General features: G+C 51.8%; 1 protein-coding gene across 9 annotated transcripts in view; it reads left to right on the top strand.

Annotated features, from left to right (window-relative positions):
* Positions 1–4,957: 4,957 nt before the first annotated feature.
* Positions 4,958–16,709, top strand: part of PAX5 (paired box 5) — a 184,256-nt gene continuing 172,504 nt past the window's right edge. For 4 of the 9 annotated variants that reach the window (XM_012802358.1, XM_012802357.1, XM_012802360.1 and 1 more), the window contains exon 1: positions 5,029–5,078. In XM_012802358.1, the coding sequence (XP_012657812.1) occupies positions 5,033–5,078 (46 nt within the window). In that variant the 5' untranslated portion in view covers positions 5,029–5,032. Of the gene's footprint in view, positions 5,079–16,709 lie in introns of all 9 variants that reach the window. The other 5 variants (XM_012802364.1, XM_012802363.1, XM_012802361.1 and 2 more) reach the window with 2 other exon arrangements.

The following is a 16,709-nucleotide window of genomic DNA, read 5'->3' as shown; positions in this document are numbered from 1 at the left end:
TCCAATACTTCATGGAATCAAATTATATCACATTAAAATGTTATTAGTTTAAAACACATTAAATAAATGCAAGTCTGGGCTAGCACATGAATATTTAAAACTCACATTACACAGTGAAAAAGAAGAAAAAGGGGAGAGGAGAGCTAAAAGTTAATTTTATAAATACTGATAGAAAGAAAACACCCTACGGGTAAACTTTCTTTAGAAAAATATGATTTTATTGCTTACACTTTATAGTATTGTTGAATTTAAAAGGAAATATAGATAGACATAAATCTGATTTACACTTATTTTCAATGTCAAATAATCAAAGCACCAGCAAATCTTTTCAATGCCCCCTTTTGGATTCTTAAGTAATAGTGAATTGCTAGGGCGTGTGGGCAAATTTTAAATACAACTGACTGCCTGTTTTCATATTCATATATTGTGAATGTAACTCCAGGAGAGTGAATTTTATCTCAAAATTCTTCAAGAGTTGCCTTCAAATCCCTTCTCTGTGCATATGTATACGGCATACGTTTGACGTCTGCCATGTGTACCTTTGCGCAGGAAAGCCTTGGTCGTGGAACTGAATTGAATTACTGGATTTGAGCCAAAATGAACCCATCCAAACAACCCAGCTCTTCGATCTTTGAGGCTTCTCTCCATAACACTTTTAATTAATCAAGAAATTCAGTAAAGTAAAACAACAATAGCAATAACCCACCGTGTTCCACCGAACACAGACCCATCATGTATTCCAGAGCAACCCGGGTGGCGAGTCCCTGGCACATGGTGCCCCAGTGAACCAGCAGCAGGAACTCGATGCCCTGTAGGCACAGAAGACCCCAGTAAAAGCCGAATTGGGCGTTTTGACCCAAACCAATCCTCAGCCCCTTTCTGCTCCGGGTGCCACCTGAAACCCCGCGCTGGCGACTGGCCCGCGCTGTGCACTTTTTTTGCGCTCTGCGCCGGAGAGTTGGAGGTAGAGAGGCGCCCGGGTCCATTCCGACACTCCCCCTAAGCAAGTCCCAAGTTACATCGCAACAGACCAACTCTCCAGGATTCGGCGTCTGCCCTCAATCGTAACACGGTCCAGGCCAGGCAAAAGAAGCGGGGCGGGGCTGGACATTGGGGGCGCAGCCTGCGGAAGATGCAGTACCACGTGCGCGCTGCGGCGAACCCCGAATCCTGCAGAAAGTCCAGCTCTGGACACAAGCTCTGGCAGAATTGGGCTCCCAGCTTTAGGGCGGGGCCTCCTCCTTGCCTCCTGCCTGGACGTCGGCTCCCACCCACCCTTGGCGCGAGCTCTTGAGCCGACCCTCAGGGTCAGGGACATCCCCTGTGGCTTCTCCTAGGACTTGCACAGAGGGAGGAGGCCCAGCCGCTACTGGGACGGCCCAATCTTTGCTAGATTTCGGGCTAGGGGTCTGGGGATTGGGGACGCTGGGTCGGAACTGAGCCCCACTCCCTGCTTCACTAGCCCTGGATCTCCCTGGTGTTTCCTGGCCTTGTTGAAGAGCCCGACCTTGGCCTCTGTCTGCCAACGTTGGCCTTCCAGTCCCTTGACTGCAGCGTCTTAGCTGAAGGGAAGCTCGCAGCGTGCCTAGGCCAACAACTTCTGCGTCTCTGTTCCCTTCTGTCTGTTCTGGGTTTCTGCTTTCTCCCTCTCACAGAAGGCCAGAGCGTGCAGGGAACTGGAGGAGCCTCCGCCTCAGCCTCTTTTGTGGGCATCCAATCTGTCTTTCCTCACAATCTTGTCTTTCCCATTCGATGTTTCTTTCTTCCTGGCATTTCCTTGCCGATTTAGCTGGCATATCTCTCCGCCTCTAAATCTGCCTCTCCTTTTCTCTCTGATTGTGGTAGTAAGCAAACCAAGGTGTGTTGAGATTGGAGAAGTCCTGGCAACCTGGGCAGAAAGAATGCCTTATTTTGTCCTCAGAACATTTCTGGTCACTACAGTTTGGTTTCCCTTGAGGCGGCGCCCGTGCAGGTTCCGCCTTGCAGGCCGCTGCTACCGCGGCGCCGGCTCGCTCTCGCTCGCTCTCCAGCTGTGTATGCGTACGTTCGGATGTGGATTTATGTATCTATGGTTGCAAACCAGGGCGGGCTCTCCAAACCGAAAGCTGAGCGGAGTTGGGTTTCTGGGATTCTAGGGCTGCGTGCGGGCAAGGAAGATGGGGGGGGGGTTTCTACTATCCTGACGCCAATCTGCACCTAGACTCCACGCGTGCTGGCCAGTTGTCCGGTATCTCTAGGGCCTCGGCGTCAATTCCGTGTCCTCCGAAGTGGATCATCACCTGCTCGCTGCGGGGAGCCGCCCCTGGACAAACGCTGCGGGAGTCGGAGAATTCCGAAGCGCGCTGGCCAGTCTCAAGGGGAAGATTGACTCAGAACGGACTGGGTGGGCAAGGAGATCGTGGCTGGGCCTGGGTTCTCTTCGAGGGGGGCTCTGCGAATTCTGACCCGGATTGTGACTACCAGCGGCCGCCCCCTCGGGAACCCACATTTGTTTCACGCTGGTCCAGAGCGTGCAGAGCGCGACGTGGCGGCGCCGGGGTCCGGTATTTCGGAGCACCGAAAACCCACCATTTGATGATTGGCCTAATCCCCTGCCCTTCCTAGGTGCGGACTGGAACGGAGTAATGGTCAGCGTCCCTTTGATAATCTCAAAGCCCCACAAAGCCAAAATACACATTCGAAACTCACCAGAGCATCCCACAGACACAAAAACTAAAACCAAACATATAAAAACATGACTCCGAACACCCATCCAAACGCAAAGCTCATATAAACAAAATCCAAATCGAAGAAACAAAACACACAGCAACACAAAATTCACCAATACAACACACACAAACGGCACCCACTAACGCAAAATCAGAACACATCAAAGCACTGCCCAGAAGGAAAAGCCTTACAAATGACACAAAGACAACCTATTAAAACAATACAAAAAAACACACAAAATTAAAACACAAAAGTCAGAAAACAAAATCCACTCCCAAAACTAAGACCCCAAAGCAAAACCCACTACAATCAGTTCCATGGAAAAACAACACGCAAATCACGCGAAACAAAAGACTCTTTTGTAGATGAAAAGAAAACTCAAGGAAAAACAAACAAAAATAAAACAAACCCCTTAAATGTAGGGGAAAAAAATAACACACACACACATACACACAAACAACTCCCGCCCCCAGCCTGGGCTGAGATGTCAGTTCCAGGAGGGCTTTTGATCTCCGGGCGCGGACAGGCCGCTCCTCCCAGGCTCTGCCACCCGGCGCAGGCGAGGCGGGAGGGCGGGAAGCCGGGGCTGGGACCTGGCTGCCTAGGGAAAGAATCGAGCACTTCGAGATGGCCAAAAATCAAATCGCCGGGTAGGGACCCGCACCCTCAGGCTGCAGGGAGGAGGCGGCGCAGGGGGAATGCGCAGACCACTTGGTGGGGGGGCCGCCCGGGAATCCACAGCCACATTTCCGATTGTGGCGAAATCTGCTCAGTGGCTATGCGATGTCCGGTTCCCGCCCGGGGCCCCCCTTCCCCCCAGCTCTAGGCTCATCCCCCTTAGGTTTAGCCCAGCCTCGTGACCACCCCCCTCCGAAAAACAAATAACAGTTTCGCTGGGGACGATTCACTTTCTGAAACTGCCATTGTCCGGCCGGGCCAAGAGTCCTCCTGCGAAGCCTTCTCCCGCCCTGGAGAACCTTACCCCTGCGACCACCCCGCAGCGGGGCCCCACAGGCTTCCTCCGGCTAGGCCCAGCGGCTGGACTGGGGAGGGGCACCGGGAGGGGAAACTTGAGCCTGGGCTGAGGAAAGCGGGCTGGACACGCCACACCTCTGCCTGGCCTCTCTGGATCTGATTTCCCCCGTGGAATCAAGTCCTGGGGCTCGGGCACTCAACAACGCCTCGGGGCTTGAGGGCAATGGGATTCCATTCACGGGCCGGGGTAAGGTGTCCGGAACTCTGGCCAATCTTCAGATCCTACTGAAATGTTCTGCTTTGCCCTGCTGCTCCAAAGCGGAAGCCTGGATTTTATCTCCGGCATTTCACAGCTTATCCTCTATGCTCCGGGCTAGAATGGGACATGGTATAGGGAAGGGTTCTGGGACCAGGAGGCTGAATGGGACCTGGTGGCTTTAGGGACCTGGCGCTGCCCTTGAGTCAGGAGCCCTACAAAAGCTTCGAAACTGCAAATCGGGGTGGGGGCGGGGTGGCTGGGAACCCTGGAGGCGGGCGCCGCCCTAGAGGTGAATCTGAGGAAATTGAAATGTCCCTCTCTGTCCGAAACTCTGCTAGCCTTTGCACCCTCATCAAAAGCATCTGCTTGGCAGAGTGGTCAATTTCTTTTGAAACAAAACCCCAGCCCGCTCCCTCCTATGAGGTGGGGTTTGCACGTGGATGGGTCGCTGGCCCTGTGCACAGCGCAGAGGGCTGCGATCCCCAGGCGCAGGATTTGGTAGAGGGTGCGGCTGCGAGGCCAGAGATCCAGGCTAGGCTTCCGTCTGTCCCTTCCCGAAGGCGCGCGGGCTACAGCCGGACGCAGTCTAAAGCCTTCCTTCCCTCCCCCCCACCCCCTATAAAAGTCTGGGACCGCGAGGCGGCTGCGCTGCTGTTCTCCCCGGCCTCCGGCTCTGCTCCGACCCGGCCCGGTCCGCCACGTCTGGCACGCTGTGCAGGCCGGGCCGCGCAGCGCCAACACCATTTCTCTGCTCCGGGCAGGCAGTTCTGGGAAGCGCGCTGGGGGCGCGGCGTGTCTGGGGACATCTTGTGATGTTGGCGAGAACAGGACATGATCTCACATGGCGAGAAGCTCTTTAGTTCCTTAATCATTTCACGGTGCCTTCGGACGCTTTTTTTCCACCTAAAACGTTTAGTTTCAGCTCAGTGATCAGCTACCCCAGCTCGGCGGGGGAGCGGAAGGCTTGAATTATTCCGACCTGTGAGCGGCCCCTGGCACAAAAAAAAAAAAAAAAAAAAAAAAAAAGGCACAAAAAAAGTGGAAACTTTTTATCCCTGTCCATTCCATCAAGTCCTGAAAAAAATCAAAATGGATTTAGAGAAAAATTACCCGACTTCTCGGACCAGCAGGACAGGTAGGACTGCGATACGGGCTCCAGGCATGCTAACTCCAGTGACACAGCCAGGCGCTGGTCCCCCGGGCAGGGCGACCCTGGAGGAGGAGGGGGTGCGCCGCATTTACTCAGACTCTGACTGTATGTCTATCTGTCCTGTGTTTGTATGTCTTTTCTTCTGTCTGTTCGCACACTTCTACATCAGCCCAAGTGTCTGTGTGTTTGCCTGTGTTTTTCTCTGTTTCTGAATGCTTATTCTGGTTTCTAACTAGGGGTCTGCAAGTTCAGGTCTGTGTGTTTACATAAGAGTCTTAGTGTGTGCATGAGTAGCATTAAGTTGTCTCTGTATATATATTTTCAAAATGTCTGAGTTGGTGTCCAAAAGTTTGTGTGCCCATATGTATCTGTATACCCATAAGTGTACCAGTGTGTATGAGTTAGTATTTGTATGTTCTTTTGAGTATTCAAAATGTGTGTCTAGGAGTGTCATTTATATAATTGGAATAAGTTTCTGAGTGTACATCTACTGTTTTAAAGGTCTGTGTTCACCAGTCCTATCCTAAGTGATTTTGGAAGTAAGTAAGAGGTGGCAGCATTGACCTATCCATGTTTGGATGTCTACAGTTGTCTAGTGTATACAGACCAATGAACACAAAAGTGCCTGCCTCAAGCACAGACATACATCTGGGGCTTATGGAGGTCTGTGTTGCTAAGCATTCAGGCCCAGGTTCAATTCTGTTGGGAGATGGAACAAGGAGTGAAGGTATGAATTCAGGGTGTGTAGGGTGTAGTGTGCACTGCCTCACTATGTGGGTACTGCCTCACTATGTGGGCACTGTTGAGCTTACCATTTGTACAAAAAGTACTGCTGTGGCAGGTACAACCTTGCAAGTGAGAGCAGACAGTCTATAGGATAGTTGTGACATTTCTAGGGACTCTCAGCCTACTCTGGTTTTACCTAGACAAGCCTCTGAGTCTTGTATGTGTGCGCGCACACAGACACATTGTGTCCTCAGATTTCATCCTGTGGGTACCGCTCCAATGGAGGAGAGCACAAGTGGGTGGATGTGTGTTCCTGGTATGGGCATTCATCTCTGGTGCTTACGTTTACACAGGCCTTCCTGACACTCGGCCAATTGTGCTGCCCACAGGCCCAGGCAGTGTATAGCAGGGTGTGTTTATATCTGAGAGAGGTGGCAGGGACAGTAGGCCTCCATCTGCCCTGAAGCATAAGTTAGGCATGGGGCCTCTTTCACTCACTAGACCACTGTGCTAACCCCCACACAAACACATTCTTGCCCTGGCAAGAAAGCCTCTTCTCCCATCCTTGTTTCATCTGTGAGCCCTTACCTCCACCCAAGCCCTAAATACAGCTCAAAGGGCAGAGAAAGGTAAACTTAGACCCCAAACCTAGGACAACTTCCTGAGCATAAATGTATTTCTGCAATTGTGACTGAAGAGAAGCAAGGATTGAGATCTAAAAGGCAGGGGAACTGGAAGAGAATTCCCAGGATGAAGGCTCAGAAAAAGAAGCCTGAAAAGCCCCTCCTCTCCATCCTCAGTTTCCAGAGGCCCTTTTTTCCCCTGGTGATGGACTTCTCAGTAGATGGGAATCTCAGAAGGACCTGTGCCTGGGACTAGGGGTTGTGTGTGCATGTTAGAAATGGGTTGGAGGTATATAAGGGGCAGGGCGAGGAGTTGCACAGTTCTTGGGACTATCTGTCCCAACAAGCTGTCTCTGAAGAATGTAATTCATGGCGGTCGATGGGCTCTTTGATTAGTTCAATCGCCTGAATAATCGTTTAATCAATAAAGCATTTCATTCTTCAGCGCAGCTGGACTGGGTGGGGCTTGGGTGGGGTGGGGGAACCTTAGGCTGTCCAAAGCTTGAAATCTAGAGCCATGCCCCCTCCTCAAAGAAGTGTTTGAGTGAAGTCTGCATGCTCAAGAAAGGGCAATGGCACTTCTTCCTGTCTGCACAGCCTGGGCCGTGGCTGGGAAAAAAGAGCAAGCTTCAAAGCTGTTAATGTTGGTAGTCAAAGGGGTGTCCAGGTCCAGTTTTTATGAGGGCTTCTTCCCTCTCCCAACTAGGCCTTTCATGAGCCACTAGACCTCTCTTTCTTCCTTCAGAACCATATTCCGTTTGTTCCTCAACCCTCTGTTTCTCTATCTGCATAATGGGGAGTAAATGAGTCCTGGGACTTATAGGAGATTATAAAATTTGAGTTATGGAGGGAATAGAAATGGATGGAGAAAAGCTAATATTGGGCAAGCTATGTGCCTATGGGAGTCCTGAGTCCCTAGACTTGGAAGTCCTAGATAGCCTGAATGCTTTCCCACTGGGCATTGGCATCCAATCTTACAGGTCTGGAATTAGTCTGGAATGGACTGATAGTAATAATCCCCTATCCATAAAACTTCATCTCACAGAAGCTTAAGGGGTCACAAGTCAGGGGTTGTTCTCACCATTAGACACACAGAGAGGCAGCTACCCCAGAAGAAGGAGCTGCTTGTTTTAAGTGTTTACAAGAGAGTTAATCCCAGGTGCTGGTAACACTCTTCTAATAAGGAGGTTTACATAGTTCTTGAAAAACCCCGTTAAATTCTTTTCACCCTCCCTCCATCTTCTTCAACTCCCTCATACAGACCTGGGCAGGATAGGGCAGATTCCTGATCCAGGTGCAGGAATCATGGAGAAATCTCTTGTGCCCCAACTTGCTGTGTAATCTCAGGTCAGTTAGTTGCTTTCCCTCTGATACTTTTTTCTTTCTTTCCTTTTTCTTTCTTTCTTTTTTTAAAAATGAGGATTAGAGAGAGCCCACTGAGTTAGGACAGTGACAGCTGCAGCATCTCTGATCATTCCTGAACTGATCAACTAGTTTGAGTCCTATAGGCCTCACTTTGCCCAAAGCAAGAGCAGAGAAATGGGCTGGATTTAGGCTGGGGGAGTTGATCTCAGGCCCACAGATCTGTAGCAGCCCCAACATTGTATCCTAATGCCATAGTAGTGCTATGCACTGGGAGGCAAGATAGGGGAAACCAAGAGTGGGGATGTGTCCTTAGTGAAGCAAGGTCTCTGGCCCAAGACAGAAGTAGACAATCTCAAGTGTTTTGGCCCATTATTCTCAATAACAAAAATTTCAAAGGAAATTTGATTTACATAAATTGAGTTTCTTCTCCCATCGTTTCCTTTCCTGGTGTTTGGCTCCTAGCACATAACACAGGTCCCAGCCCAAAGCCCTGCTTCTGGGAGAAAGAAACCAGAGTACTGTAGGGCATAGTGACACCCGACTGCATTTAGTCTCTCCTGGACCCATACTGTGCCTCTTGAGTGTTCAGAGGCAAGACTGAGGCTCAGTAGCTGGATTCTGCCAGAAAATCACTGTGCAATCTCAGGCTAGTCACATTACCCCTCTGGGCCACCATTTAGTGGTGGCTAGGTGGCCAGGATATTAGATCTGGTCATGTCTTTTGGGAGTGGAAGTCTCCAGAGACATACTGCACAAGCAGTGGTAATGATGGTCCCTGAAGTGGGCAGGGGAACACTCCCTCTGCTCAGAGAACCAGGGAGCGTGGGAAAGGGCTGCTCTCAGTACTCAGGTAAGGCTGGCTCTGTCTATGCCATGCTGAGGCAGCAGAACATTCTTCTGAAGCTGAACAACTACTGTGTGAAATGGGGGATCTGAGCTACTCCTGTTCAGATAATATCTGCAGTTTCATCCCAGCAGTGCTCTGGGGATTCTATCTAAGCCACACACAGAGATATCAGAAGGAAACTGGCTGTGCCAGCATGTTCAATTCAGGTGCTTTAATTTGGGAGTCCTCCTCCCCCACCAGTGCCCTGCCGTTCTGAGGGTGAGTCTAGAGGTTTCCAGCTCATAGCCTTTCTTCTCCGACCCCAGACTTGCTGTATGGCTTTGGGCAAGTCTCATCCTGCCTCTGGGCCTCAGGTTCTGCCCCTGTAAAATGGAGAAAGCATAGCTTCAGGTCTCTTTTTGCTCTAAGACTTTAGAATCTGGGTTTGTAGGCCCCAGCAACATCTGGAGCTGGAAATTGTGGTGTCACTGACTGAGTCTTTCAGGGCACCCGAACACTTCTGCCTCTCTAGTAGGTACACAGAGCCACTGTCTCTAGCCTGGGCTGGGAGTCTGAATTCTAGTCATTTCAGATTCACTAGGCTCCATCTGGTGAAGTGAATGCAGAAACCCTAATTCATCTCCCTCCCTTTCTACTACTGCAATCTTCCTGCCCCTAAGGCTGGGGAGGTGGGGTGAGGAGGAGCTAAGATGATCTGGACAGTCAGAGAAAACACTGTCAATCTCCCATTCCCCACCCCCACCCCCACACTACAGCCTCAAGAGTCCCCAGAGGCCTGCCTAGGGCCGTTTTTTCTGCAGCTGTGCCCTGTGGGGGTGGGTATCACCGAAGTCAATGCCGGAAACTTTTCTACTGGCCAAAGGCAGATGGGGTTGGGACTGAGACAGACGGTGGGTCCAAGGGCTGATTGTGTGCAGGAGTGTCAGAAGTAGAGCAGAGGTAGAGAGAAGGGAGAAGAGGGGAAACTGAGGCAGAGAATGATGCAAGATGATGATCCAGGAATCCTCCCAGGATCAGCCTGTGCTGTGTTCTTGCAAGCCCAGTCTTGGAGCAGGCATCTCAGAGCTCTTGTTTTGGTGGATTTATATTTAATATCAGAAAATCATCACTTATGAATTTCAAAGGTGAGTCTTCAAGCATCACTCCTAAGAATTGCTGGGGGTCAGGGTATCCTCAGCATTTGGGCTCAGGGTATAGGGTTCTAAGAATATAGCCTCCTGGGTGAAGAATGGCTTCCTTTTCTTCAGTTTCTTTGATTGTGGTCCCAGAGACTTACACCCTCAAGACACTGAGATTCACTGGTCAAAGCCCTTATTGGTCTGGAGAGTTCTGATGGGAATCCATCCATTTGTCTAACTAACATCAGGGACTTCTTTGGAAGAGAAAGGGTAGGTATTCCTGACAGCTGGAAGCTGCAGCATTGTAGTGTGCCTGGCACTGCTTTGCTGGACTTTTGTAGATACGATATACCTGCCTACCCGCCCACTTCAGGGACCTTCATTAGCACTGGAAACTACTTAGCTCATTTGGTTCCCAAGAGGCCTCAAACCGATGCGGAATTTCTCCTGCCGCGGAATTTCTCCTGCCGACAGAAAACTTCAACTGCTCTCCTCACTAGAACCCAAAGCGTCTGGCAGCTCCTGGTCTGAGGCTGGAAAGAGACCCTGACGTTTGTGCTTTGGGCAACGTGGCTCAAAGCGCCCCTGCCTTTCCCCCAAGGAGCGCTCTCATTATTAGCTTTAAAGGAGTGTGAGATATTCCTTCTTTCCACCTCCCTCGACCCACTGCAACGTCTCCGCCTTTAGTTAACACAGAACGGGGTCCCTGTGGGTGGAGTGAGGGAGGAGGCGGCTTAATAGGTGTATGATGAAATTATGAAATATTTCTGTGAAAGGAGCCTTCATCAAATACTAGTTGACCCAACTCTGCCCATTTTACAGATGAGGTAAATGAGTTCAGAATGGGCAGATACGCACACTCCGAGTCATCACGAGTCTGAAGGTGCAAGATCTCTAATATGCTCCTTGTCTTTCTCCAACATACTTTTATAGTTTTGTTTTTTTTTTTAAGACTATTCCCCGCTTCAGCTGCTCCCAATCCCTCAGGGCTTCTCAGGATCCTAACGCCGCAGCAGGGAGGTCGAGAGCCGATGGGACCGGCGGCTGGACTCTCCAAGATCTGCGTGGGCCCGCTTCCCCCTCCACACGTCCTCCATCCACTAGGCCTTCCCGCAGCGCGTTTGTCAATGAACGTGGCGCCGCCGCCTGGGCCCCGCCCTCCATTCTCTCCTATTGCCCAGGTGTCCGCTAATCAGGCGGAGCCGGTGGGTAGCTTAGCCAATAGGGCGGTGTTTCGGGCCAGGGCCTGATGCCGCCGTTCTGATTGGCTTGATGGAGCGTGATTGGCATGTTAGCCCCCACCCCACCCCCGCCTCCGCCCGGAGGGAGGCTGAGCCCCGGGCGGCGCTGTCCACACGCAGCGGGTCCTGAAAGCGGCTCCGGGGCGGCGCGGTGGCGCACTGTGCGCGCCGAGCAGGCGGAGGGCTAGCGCCGGCGGCGGCAGCAGTAGCAGGGCGGGCGGTCAAAGCCTGCTGCGGCTCGGTCTCAGCCCGGCAGCCCTGGCGGCCTTGGTGGAGGGGACCCTCCACTGTCTCCTCAGTTCTTCGCTCCACCGCCTGGTGCAGGCGCGGCGGCCGTCCCGGAAGAGGCAGCTGAAAGACAGTGGAGCCAGACGCTCTGAGGGAGGGCAGCAGGGATCGAAGAGTTGGTAGGCTTGAGGCAGATACCCAGGCGAGGAGGAGCCGGTCGCTGTTGTCCCCATTCCTGGTCCCAGCGATGGGAAAGCAGCGAGGGGCGCGGGAAATTTGAAGGCAGCCAGTCCCGGGTTTTGAGGGCTGAGAGCTCCTGGGGACTCTGGAGTGTCGGCCCCAACGTCAGTGGCGGAAGCATCTCCAAACCCGCTAGTACCCTTGCGCTGCCAGAGAGGAAGTTCTTTGCAACTTCGTCCCAGACGTCGGAAAGCCCGTTGAAGAGAGGCTGAGTGGGCAAGTCCGAACCACAGAGACTCAGAGAAGCAGAAAGAGAAAGGAGCTGGTGGAGACCAAAGGGTCAAGGAGGGACCCTAAGGCAGCGAGGCCGCAGAACGAGCCTGGCAGATCCCGCGTCTCGCTGCCCCCTGAGTGAAGCCAAGGGCTGTGTATTCCCGTGGCCTCCTCAAAGGCGCTCCTAACCTGAGCTAGGGGATCTTAGCCGTCCTGGAGGCGGGCCCCTACGCTATGCCCCCGAAGCCGCGGGCGCCTTGGCCGCAGCTACCCTGGGCTGGGCCCGGAGTCGCGGCTTGAGCCAGCCAGAGAGAAAAGCCAGCCAGAGTTGGGCGCCGGCTCCCAGCTCCACTGCGCTAGCGCCGTTTCCCGCCTCTCTGCGCAGCTCTCGGCGGTCTCCAGCCGGGAGACTCTCAGAGAGATTCCGAAGCTCCAGCAGTGATTTCTGAACCCAGCTCGCACGGTGCCCGGCCTGGTGGCGCGGCTTTCTAGCCGCCCTGGGCAGCCCCTTGGCGCCGGGAGGCGGCGGCGTGGGCCGGCCTGCAGTCTGGAGCGCCCCGATGGAAATACACTGTAAGCACGACCCGTTTGCATCCATGCATAGTAAGTAGGCGGCGAGCTCGCTTCTCTCACTCTCCGGCCGGGACCGGGTTGGGGGTGCCGGACCATGGGGCAGGTACTAAGGCCGGGGGGGAACCCCCAGACCTGTGTAGCCTCTCAGCGAACTTCGCAAAGTGCAGGGCTTCCAGGCAGGGTACGTGGAACAACGCGCTCCGCCACTCAGGCCGGAGCACCTGGTCCGGGAATCCCGCCTCCGGCAACGCTTATTGTAGGCTGCGCGAGCTGCAGCCTTTTCCTCTTCTCTGGCAGCTACATCTCAGCGCTTTCGGAGAACCTTGGTTTGGATCCATAGAGGGCTCTGGGTAGGGCCAATTGGAGGGCACGAAGTTGTAGGGAGAGGTCAGCCCGAGTCTCACGCAGCGTCCCACGCCCCAACCCCGATGGCGCCTTTTTTTAGCCACGGGGCTGGATCAAGACTGACGCTTTGAGGGAAAAGTGAGGCCCGGACCAGTGCCTATATGTGTGGAGGAAGAGGTTGAGTGCTAAGCGAGGACACCGGGTCCAGGGCTCCAAAGGCGGCCTGGAGTTGAGGAGGGGGATTTGAGAAATCAACGAAGTAGCGGTCCCTGAGTTAAGCTTCTGATTAGGAGCCGGCCAGTTCATATAGAGACCCTTAAAGACTCCATTGGGTCCTTCTCTGCAGGACGCCTGCCTCGTCATGGCTTCTCCCCTTTAAAAAAAAAAAGGAAAGAAAGAATAAAAAGAGAAGGAAAGAAAGAAAGAAAGAAAGAAGCCAATTAGTCACCACACAGGCGCCCCCGCCTCTGAAAGACAACGTGTGTAGGAGACGGGAAGGGTCATTTCGGGCGCTGGCAAGGCCCTCTCGGCTGCCTGACCCGCGGGGATCCTGCCAGTTCACCTATTAGCACAGCCTCCTGTGAGATGAGCGCTCCTCTCACGGTGAGTTAACGCCGGATTAGATTCGGAGATTTCAAGGAAATTCCAAGTGGAACGAATCGCGTTTTCCTTCTGCTCGCTGCAAAGCCAGACTGGAGGAAGGCGCCAGGCTTTGGCAGCCTCCAGTTGGGTGCCCTGCTCGAGTCTGTGCCGGTTGAAGGTTAGGGAGTTGCTCCAGGGCTGGGGGGAGCCTTCCGGAGCCTAGTTCCCTTTAGGCAACCTGGAATCCAGATTCTCCAGCCACGGGTCCCCTATTTAACAAAGGCTGCAGAGACCCGGCTGGAGAGAAGGCGAGCATTCCGGCGAGCATGTCCGCGTCTGCCACGGAGGGCTGAGTGGCCTGGCAAGCAGAGGAAGGATGATCTAGGCAACCAGGCTGGCTGCGGACAGGTCAGATTCTCTTTGTGTCAGTTTCCAAAGTAATCCACCAAGCTATAGGGAAATTTGTGCAAAGAAGTCACCTGCTCTGGACCCAGCCTAAACGATTCCTCACCATTTGGGGCCTGTAACCAAATGGTTTTCAGTCCATGGTGACTCCAGCACCTTCCACAGCCTTTTCCAGCTGGACTGCAGCCTGACTCTGGGGAGGCTCTGATATTCCAGACTATGCCCCTGAACAGATGAGTTGGGGGCAACACTCTGAGAGGTGGGCAAGCCCTTGGCTCAGCAAAGGAGTGACTGGGGAGACAAGATGGTGAGGACCAGGCCCTGCAGGATTTCCTGGCTAGCAGGAATCCACAGGCCTTCACTACCTCCTCCAGCTCAGAGCTCCCTGGCCGGTGGGGAGATAGCATCTGACCTAGTGGTCTCTGGCTGTGCATCAGCAGGGAGAACGCAGCTCCTTCCAGGTTCAAGTTATCCAATTGCTAATGTCTGTGCCTCCTTGTCTAGCCTTCAATCTGCCCCTTCCTTGGGAAATGTTCCCTCCCATTTTCAATCTCCCTGGTAGCACAGTGGGGGCTGGGCTCCAGCCAGCTAGCTCCAGAGCTGGTGCAAGCTTTGAGCCTTGGCTTTCTGGAAATGCTCTCTATTCTGATGTCCAAAGATGTTTGCTTGCATAATGTAGGCCTGCTCTGGGGCCCAACTGTCTGGCAGTGGAGGTGGAGGTATAGTAAATCCTGGGAGGTGGCTGGGGTGGTAGGGGCTCAGACCAAGTTCCACCTCCTCATCTTCTTTCCCGTCCCTGGTCAGTTTCTTCCAGTATCTCTACCTGCCTCTACCTCTTATCTCCATCATTTCAAAGCAGGGTAGCATCTGTGGGGAGGAACAGGCAAGAAATGGGTTTCTGAGTGTATCTCAAAACCCAGTCAAGTCTCTTCATTCTTATTAGTACCATAGCCTCCTGCCCCCCTCTTGAGATGTTTCCCTCCCCCAGTATCTTTGCCAGTTCTAGAGCACTTTTATTGTCAGTGTCCTGAGTGTTGCCTGCATCTTTAGCTACACCCATTTTACAGAATATGATACTGAGATCAGAGAGACAAAAGGACTAATAGGAAGTTCACATGGTTCTTGGGTCTCTCAGATTGTCTGAAAAAAGCATAAAAATGATGCTTCCAAGGATTCATGGAAGGAGATAGAGGGACTCAGATTCCAGAGAGAGGGCAATGAACTGTGTAAGTGAGTACACCATGTGCAAAGTTCTCTCTCTGTCTAGTCCAACCGTGTCTGCATCCACAGCCCAGCTGGCCATGTGTGCCAATATCTGTCTATGCTTGGAGAGTCCATTAGGGAGATTCCATCTCTCTTTCTCTGTGCTCCTGTTTGTCTGTCTCTGCACCCTTTCATTCTTTTTCTCTGATGCATCTAAAAGGAGTTTCAACGATCCTGTGGGTTCTGAAGTTCAATCTGTGGCTGAGTCAGCAAATATCCATCCCCTAGCACCCTATGCTCAGCCATCATCTTTAAGATATGGGCAGGGCTCCTGGTGGGCAGCATGCTGTTGTCAGAGCCTGAGGAGCATCTGTGGAGGGTAGCCCCTTCCAGACCAGAGCCACAAAGGCCCCAGGGGATCTGCAATTCAATCCTTTTCTTCCTAGGCAAGCCCTGCTCAATCTGCCCTGTAGGTGCTAGTCTATTTCCTATGTATCTGTGGGTCTGTTTCCTGGTGTCCACTTCATTTGTTTGCAAGTGTCTCTATATCAGTCTCTCTTAAATTCCACCTGCCCTGAAAAGTGTAGCTGAGCACCCATCTTCCCCAGGCACCCTTCCTTCCATGGGATATTCCTTGACTGTGAAGTCCACAGGAAGTAGAGGCTGGGACTTGGGTTCTCCAAGGAATTCCAAGGTTGGAGCCTCTGAAAACAAAAGTCCCTTTCACAGGAGTCCCCAGTCCCAGAGGCTCCCTTCCTGGGCTTCCTCCATTTTTTCTTCTTGTTGCTTCCTGCTGTATATCACATTCCCTTTTCTTTTCTTGGCCTGTTTTAGCTTCTCCATTCTTTTTTCTTCTCTGCCTGCCTAGCCTGCTGCTTCCTTTTCAGGTTCTCTCTCCTTACTGTCTGTCTCATTTAGTTCCCACCCTTGCACTTTTCTTCGCAGCCTCTTTTTTCCTCTTTGCATTCCCTGTCCTGACTCCCTTCTCTAAGACTTTGAGCTTTACTTCTTCCCAATCCCGGAGTAAGTGACCTTCCTTAGGCCACAGTTGTAATCTTATTATTACCTTCAAAGAGCTCTATTGGCTATGAGTGTGACTAAGGCAGAGAAGGCCAAGTGGACTTGGGGATTTTCCAGGAATTTGAGTGGGTAAGAGGCTCCCAGGTCACCCTGGATCTGGTGTCAGCTCTGGACCTGTGGATCAGTCTCTGGAAGAGCATTAGCAACTCAGCCTTGTGGTCAAGGATAGAGGGTTTGGGGACTGCTACCACCTAGAGAGATTAGGTTCTAGAAGACCCCCCCTTTTTAAATCTAAGATACAAAATAGCTTTCAAATCTTATAAATATCCTGCAAGACTGCTTTTGGAAAAAAGCAGTCCAAAATTTAAGTCCTCTGAAAGTTGGCACTGTGTTTTAGGCAGAAAGTCTCAATTGCCAGTGATATAGGGAATAGGTTATTACAGATGGGCCATAATGCTTGGACTCCCAGATCATATCAAAAGTGTTCTAGGTGTTTTAACTCTCTGTGCTCTTTGTCTTTTGTCCTCCCATATGAGCTCATACCAATTTTGGATTTACTTTCTTTTACTTAAATCAAGCCTGGTCTCGAAAGATCTGTACAACCTGTTTTTATTAGCTTTTTCCAGCCCCAGAACAAAGCCTTATAAAGGCTCTTGACCAGGGTTGCTGTAGTCTTTCTGTTTTAGGTAGACTATCCAGTTATGTATAATTTTGGAGGAGTGGGCTGGGACTGCAAAATCTTATTGGGAATAATTTTCTCTTTTCTTATATCTACAGTGTTTTAGAATAATCAAAACCAATTAAAGCTCATTTTGAAAATCAGAGAGAAATTCAGCTTAGAACTAGAACTTAGTATTGAAGTTATCTACAAAATTATGTTTTTCCTT

The sequence above is a fragment of the Otolemur garnettii genome, unplaced genomic scaffold (genome assembly GCF_000181295.1).
Source record: "Otolemur garnettii isolate 467f Iridium unplaced genomic scaffold, OtoGar3 scaffold00014, whole genome shotgun sequence".
Taxonomy (NCBI): Eukaryota; Metazoa; Chordata; class Mammalia; order Primates; family Galagidae; genus Otolemur; species Otolemur garnettii.
This window is presented reverse-complemented; position numbering and strand designations above follow the sequence as displayed.